Source organism: Dipodomys merriami, unplaced genomic scaffold (assembly GCF_024711535.1).
Source record: "Dipodomys merriami isolate MVZ:Mamm:240054 unplaced genomic scaffold, mDipMer1.0.p SCAF_55, whole genome shotgun sequence".
Classification (NCBI taxonomy): domain Eukaryota; kingdom Metazoa; phylum Chordata; class Mammalia; order Rodentia; family Heteromyidae; genus Dipodomys; species Dipodomys merriami.
The window spans coordinates 2,375,797-2,381,796 of NW_027206124.1; the positions used below are offsets into that span (position 1 = coordinate 2,375,797).

The following is a 6,000-nucleotide window of genomic DNA, read 5'->3' on the forward strand; positions in this document are numbered from 1 at the left end:
TTGAGCCATAACTCTAGCCCAGCTCTTTACTGGCTTTTTGGAAGAGACTCTCACAGACTGGCTTCAAACAAGGGATCCTCAGATCTCAGCCTCCTCAGTAGTAGGATTACAGGTATGAGCCATCAACACTGAGCTACAGTATTTTGTGTAGGTACACCAGTACTGGGGAACACTGAGCTACACTGTTTGTATAGATACACCAGTACTGGGGGACTTTGAAATCAAGGTCTAGATGCTGTCCTTTACTTAGGCTTTTACTCAAAGCCAATGATCTACCATTTGAGCCACAGCTCAACTCCAGGTTTTTCGTTGATTAACTGGAGATAAGACTCTCATGGGGGCTAGGAATGTGGCTTTGAGGTAAAGTGATTGCGTAGCATGAATGAAGCCCTGGCCTCAATTCCTCAGTACCACAGAAAAGGCTGGAAGTGGTAGAGCAAAAAAAGCTCAGGGACAGTGCCCAGGCCCTGAGTTCAAGCCCCTGGACTGGCACCACACACACACAAAAAATCTCATGGACTTTCCTACCCAGGTTTGCTTCAGACCATGACCCTTAGATCCCAGCCGCCTAAGTAGCCACTGGCACCAGACTAAATCTTTTTTTGTTGTTGTTTTTGTCAGTTGTGGGGTTTTAACTCTGGGCTTGGGCAGGGTCCCTGAGCAATTCAGCTCAAGGAAGAGTGCTCTACCACTTGAGCCACAGCACCACTTCTGGTTTTCTGGTAGTTTATTGGAGATACAAGTGTCAGGGCCTTTGTTGCCCAGGCCGGCTTTGAACCGTGTTCTTCAGATCTCAGCCTCCTGATTAGCTGGATTACAGGCGTGAACCACTGGTTCCTGGTTCTGAAACAGCATCTCACTTTATGCTAAGGCTAGCCTGGACCATAATCCTATTTGTGCTTCCTTCTGTTGCTAGGATGACAGGTGAGTGCCATGGTGACCAGCCACTGTTTGCAACAATAGTCTCAAGAACTTCTGTGCCCTGGGTAGCTTCAAGCTGGCTTCCCCACCTCTGCCTTCCAGGTGATAGGACCACAAGCTTAAAATACCTTGCCCAGGTCTGTCAGTACTTTCAAAAAGATGCACCTTGTATGCCACAAAAAGCATGAACACAATGGACAACTAGGACAGAGAAAAAGATACATTTTTGTTCTTAGAGACCATGGGGATTTGATCAGACTCTGGATCCAGACAAGATTTTCTTAATCTACCACTTGCTATACTATCTTTAATTTCTCTAAACTTGTTTCCAACAGAGTAGAACAATACTTTTTTTTGGGGGGTGGGGGGGAGGGACATACTACTTTTTGAATTCAAGCCTTGTTCTTGCTAGGCAGGTGCTCTACTACTGAGCCACACTTACCCATTTTGATACTAGTTCCCAAACAGGGCCGTTCTTCCATTTCAGATAGGGTCTCACTCTTGCCAAGGACCACTATCCCTACCAATGCTTCTAGGTAAGCAGGTAGGGATTAGAGATGTGTACCACACCATGTCTAGTTTATCTGCTGATATGGGGGGGGGGGGTCTTGCTCACTTTTTAACCAGGGCGGCCTCCAATCGTTTGTTCTGAGGCAAACAGCATTGATTTATAGAAGAATCCATCAACACACCTTATCAACAGATTCTTAAAAAAAAAAATCAACCTTTTGGGACTGGGAAGATGGCTCAGTGGTAGAGCGCTTGCCTTGCATGCATGAAGCCCTGGGTTCGATTCCTCAGCAACACATAAGCAAAAAGAAAAAAGCCGGAAGTGGTGCTGTGGCTCAAGTGGTAGAGTGCTAGCATTGAGCTGAAGAGCTGAGGGACAGCGCCCAGGCCCAGAGTTCAGGCCCCACGACCAGACCCCCCCCCCCCCAAAAAAATCAACCTTTTCTTTTTATATACCATTTAGTACAGCTACCAAGACCACCACTAACGTAGTCATCTGTTGAACCTGAAAGAAATTAAGAGCTATTTTTTCATTTAAGAATCTAAAGATGTTTTTCATTTCCTTATACTAATCTGTCAGTAAAGTATGGATATTTGCTTGGTAAATTACACAGGACCTTTTTCATTCCATTTCCTAACACTTTACTGAATTTGTTTTTCCTGTTCTTGCTGTTATTATCTTGTAGAAATTTTAGTACTGGTTAGAGTTTCAATTTCCTATGAATCAAAGTATTAGAATGTCTAGACCAGCTAGTTATTTCTTTAAATACAAGCATACTAAGTGTTACAGCAGGAAATTTTATTGGGATCACTCACAAGGTACTCTATGGCTGAAGCAGTAAGTGAAATTAATATTACTAAGTGAAATTAATTAATGAATGCATGAAGCGTTTAGCATAGATAGGGATATAGGCCATTATCTTTTACTTGTTCACAGGCCACACAGAACAAAGGCCACTTGGGTCAGCCACTCTCTCACTTGTAGATGAAGCAGTTAACACAATTCTTCAGGAACCACTCTGTCTTGTAAACAAGAAAATGAAAGCCCCAAATCTTTATCTAGCTTATATAAATGTATGTGGTTCCTAAGTATTATTTCTGCTGCTTCTGCTGTATCCTAGTGTAACTCAGACCTTAAGGTAACAATGTAGATGAAACCTTGTAATATTAAGATTTCTGTTAAGGTTTAAAGTTTTCCTTTCCTCCTGCCCAAGGCATACTACTTTACGCTAGGAGATAACATGCAATACTGTCGGTTCACAGCTTCTATCTGCTAGCATTAACAGTAAAATTGGGCTATGCAATAAACCTGATTTTAAGACTTGGAGATTGACATATTAGCATGTAAAATTGTACTAATTTATATGTACACATCATTTTCTCTTTTTACAGTAATATTTCAATTCAGCACTGTAGCACTGCCAAGACTGAAACCATAGTAATTCAAATCCAAAGGAAAATTCAGGAAGACAGAATTAAGGCAGACTTCAGGAGAAAGAATGCCTTTGGAAGCTTTTTGTAAAAATATTTCTTGTGCCTACTGGCACATAGTTATAGTACTTGCACTGGGAAATGTAGTAAAATGGTGTTTTGTGTGTTGGTCCTGGGGTTTTAACTCAGGGCCTGGGCACTCTACCCCTTGGGCCATAGCTCCATTTCCAGCTTTTTGGTGGTTCCTGGGAGATAAACAGGCTCACGGATTTTTCTTTCTGGCCTGGTTTCTAACCAGAATCCTCTTAAGTCTCAGCCTCCTGAGTAGCTAGGTTTACGGGCATGAGCTACCAGTGCCCAGCTTGGGTTTTTGGGAGACCGAATCTTGCTTCAATCTTACAATATTCCTGTCGTCTCTGCCTTTCCAGCGTTGGAGTTATAGACACGGACACCATGTTGGGCAACTAGAAATAACCTTAAACATTTCATTCTAGACAACCTTCTTAAGAAAAAAAAAAGTTTGTTTTTTTTTTTTGGGTCCGGTCGTGGGGCCTGAACTCTGGGCCTGGGCGCTGTCCCTCAGCTCTTCAGCTCAAGGCTAGCGCTCTACCACTTGAGCCACAGCGCCACTTCCGGCTTTTTTCTTTTTGCTTATGTGGTGCTGAGGAATCGAACCCAGGGCCTCAGGCATGCAAGGCAAGTGCTCTACCACTGAGCCACCTTCCCAGCCCCGAAAAAAAAAGTTTTATTTAGAGTTATCCAAATGGATCCAAAACCTTCCCACAATTTAGACATCTGGGTTGTTTCCAATGTCCTGTTATCAGGAACTAGGCTGGCTTATTTTTCTGGACATGATCTGGGACAAACGTGGGATTTCTCTAGGTCTTAAGAATCTAGGATGTATGTCTTTAAGAGTATCACAGAGTTATTTTCAACTTTACACGTTTTTTGTGTAATTATATTGCTATTCACTTAGGTGGTGTGGTATTTGTATTTCAACAACAACAACAAAGTCTGGAGCGATCATTAATACCTCCTACAACAAGACCTATCTAACAGTTACCTAATTCCTGAGAACCCACCCAGTGAGGCATTGCTGGCTCCTTCGGAGGAGCACTTTTAACGAAAACGAAAGGATCTTGCCTAAGATGTTGCACATACTAAGATCAGAAATCTTCAGCTGAGGGCGGGTGGCTCACGCCTATCACCCGAGCCACGCAGGAGGCCACGGCCTGAGGATTGCGGTTCAAAGCCAGCCAGTGTAGGAAACTCTGAGATTCTTCTTCAAGTGGCAGAGCGCGAGCCTTAATCGAAAAAGCGGAGACAGGGCCCAGGCCTTGACTTCAAGCAAAAACAACAAAAAAGAAAACAGAAACCGGAACCTCGGTTTCTGAAAGGCCTGCAGGTTTAACACCGCCTCCTTTCTCGAATCTTCCAATCCTGCCGGGGTAAACCGGGCATTTTATAAAAATACTTCCTCGCTAAGGCGAGAAGTTAAAGCTGCAGTAAGCTGGGGGCGGGGAGGAGGGGAAAGGGCCGACCCCAACATTAAACCCCGACCCGGGGCCCGGCTCTCCGCTGCCCGCGCCATCCCCCCGCTCTGCATTCCACGGCGGGTCCGCGGCCTTCGAACGCGAGCAAAGCCCACGCCGGCGGCCCCGGGCCCGTTGGCGGCGCCTTGGGCCCCCGGGCCACGTCGCGCGGGGCCTTTGTGGGCTGAACCGACAACACGGCGTTTCGTCCCGGGGAGGGCACCGGCCCGCCGCCGCCGCCCGGCCCCCCGCTCCTCGCCCGGCCCCAGGCGGGGCCCCGGCCGCGGGCCCGCGCAGCCGGCCGCCATTGTGCCTCGGGGGCCCGGAGCCCGCGCGGCCTCCCCCGACTCCCGCCGTCTTACCCGCCACGATCTCGATCTCGGTCCCGGTCCCCAAAGCCGCCTCCGCGCATGGTCCCAAACGGATAGAGATCGGGGAGCGGGGCACGGATGGCCGGGCTCGGAAGGGCCTGCGGTTCCGGCCGGGTGACGACCGATGGCGGCGGCGCCTCCGCTGTTGGGGCGGCGGCAGGCGCGGCGCTCTCTCGCTCCGACGCGCTGTCTCCCGTCGCAGACGCCACCGTCGCCGCCTCTCTCGTCGGAGACGGGAGCAAAACACAGAGAATCGGGGTTATAAAGACGGTGGGTAGGTCTGGATACGCTCAAACCGGGCAGGGCCTCGGTCTAGGCGTCTCCTTCCTTCCCAGCGACTGCACAAAATGGCGGCCGCCGCGGAGACTGCTCCAAATTAACGCTACGCACGGCGGGGACCGTACGTAAACAGCGTCTCGGAATAGCCCGAGGGCTCCGCTGGGTGCTACGGAAATTCTTGGAAGCGATTTACGTCAGTGTCGGAGACGGGTGCGTTTTGCTATCGGCGTAAGAAAAACAAAGTACGTAAGAGGCGTAGAATTCTCGCGCCGCCTGAAGTCGAACGTGGGGGTGGGGCGAGGGGCCAGCCCCTCCTCCCCTCGTGCGACGTAACATTCTTTAGTCGTTAGTCGGCCCACTATTGCGGAGCTGCGCAGTGTGCGTAGCGCATTCTGTTTGGAGAATAGAGCATTTGGCCGGATTCCGACGGCGGGACGCAACGTGAAGCCGCCGTACGGGGGATTGCTCTGCGGGAACAATGACTCTGCTCCCGTTGCTGTCGTTAAACTTGAGCGTCCTCAGGCTTGGGCCGGGCCTCTTCGAGAGCCTTGGCGGCCCTGTGGTCCCAGCGTCCCCGGCCGCCGAGACAGGCCTCGCGCTTGGGAGCCATTTCTGCCGGCTTCCTTCCGCCCCGCCGCCGCCGGCAGCCATGATGGACGCGCCGGGTTTCCTCCTCCGCCGCCATTAAGCGGTGTGGCCTGGAGCCGTGGTCGCCGGCCGTGCTCTCTTGGCGGGGCGGGGCGGTGCAGGGCCAGACCCGGCTCTGCGCCCGGCGCCCAGGCCCGCTGCCCACGCTGTCCGCGGCCTTTCCCTTCCAGATGCACCTGAAAGTCTCCCGGCCTGGCCACGCAGCACCCCGGCATCGTGCCCCCCACCCCGGTCCTTGAAGCCTGCGCTTCCCAAGGCCTGGTTTTTGCAGACGGAGGAAGGAGGACAGAGATGGGGGGCCGCCGGTG

General features: G+C 50.5%; 1 protein-coding gene across 1 annotated transcript in view; it reads right to left on the reverse strand.

Annotated features, from left to right (window-relative positions):
* Ddx17 (DEAD-box helicase 17) overlaps positions 1 to 5,309 on the reverse strand; it is a 21,354-nt gene extending 16,045 nt beyond the window's left edge. Inside the window, exon 1 of the mRNA XM_069999532.1 lies at positions 4,757 to 5,309. Coding sequence (XP_069855633.1) covers positions 4,757 to 4,806 — 50 coding nt within the window. The 5' untranslated portion in view covers positions 4,807 to 5,309. The remainder of the gene's footprint in view (positions 1 to 4,756) is intronic.
* Between the last annotated feature and the right edge of the window lie 691 nt (positions 5,310 to 6,000).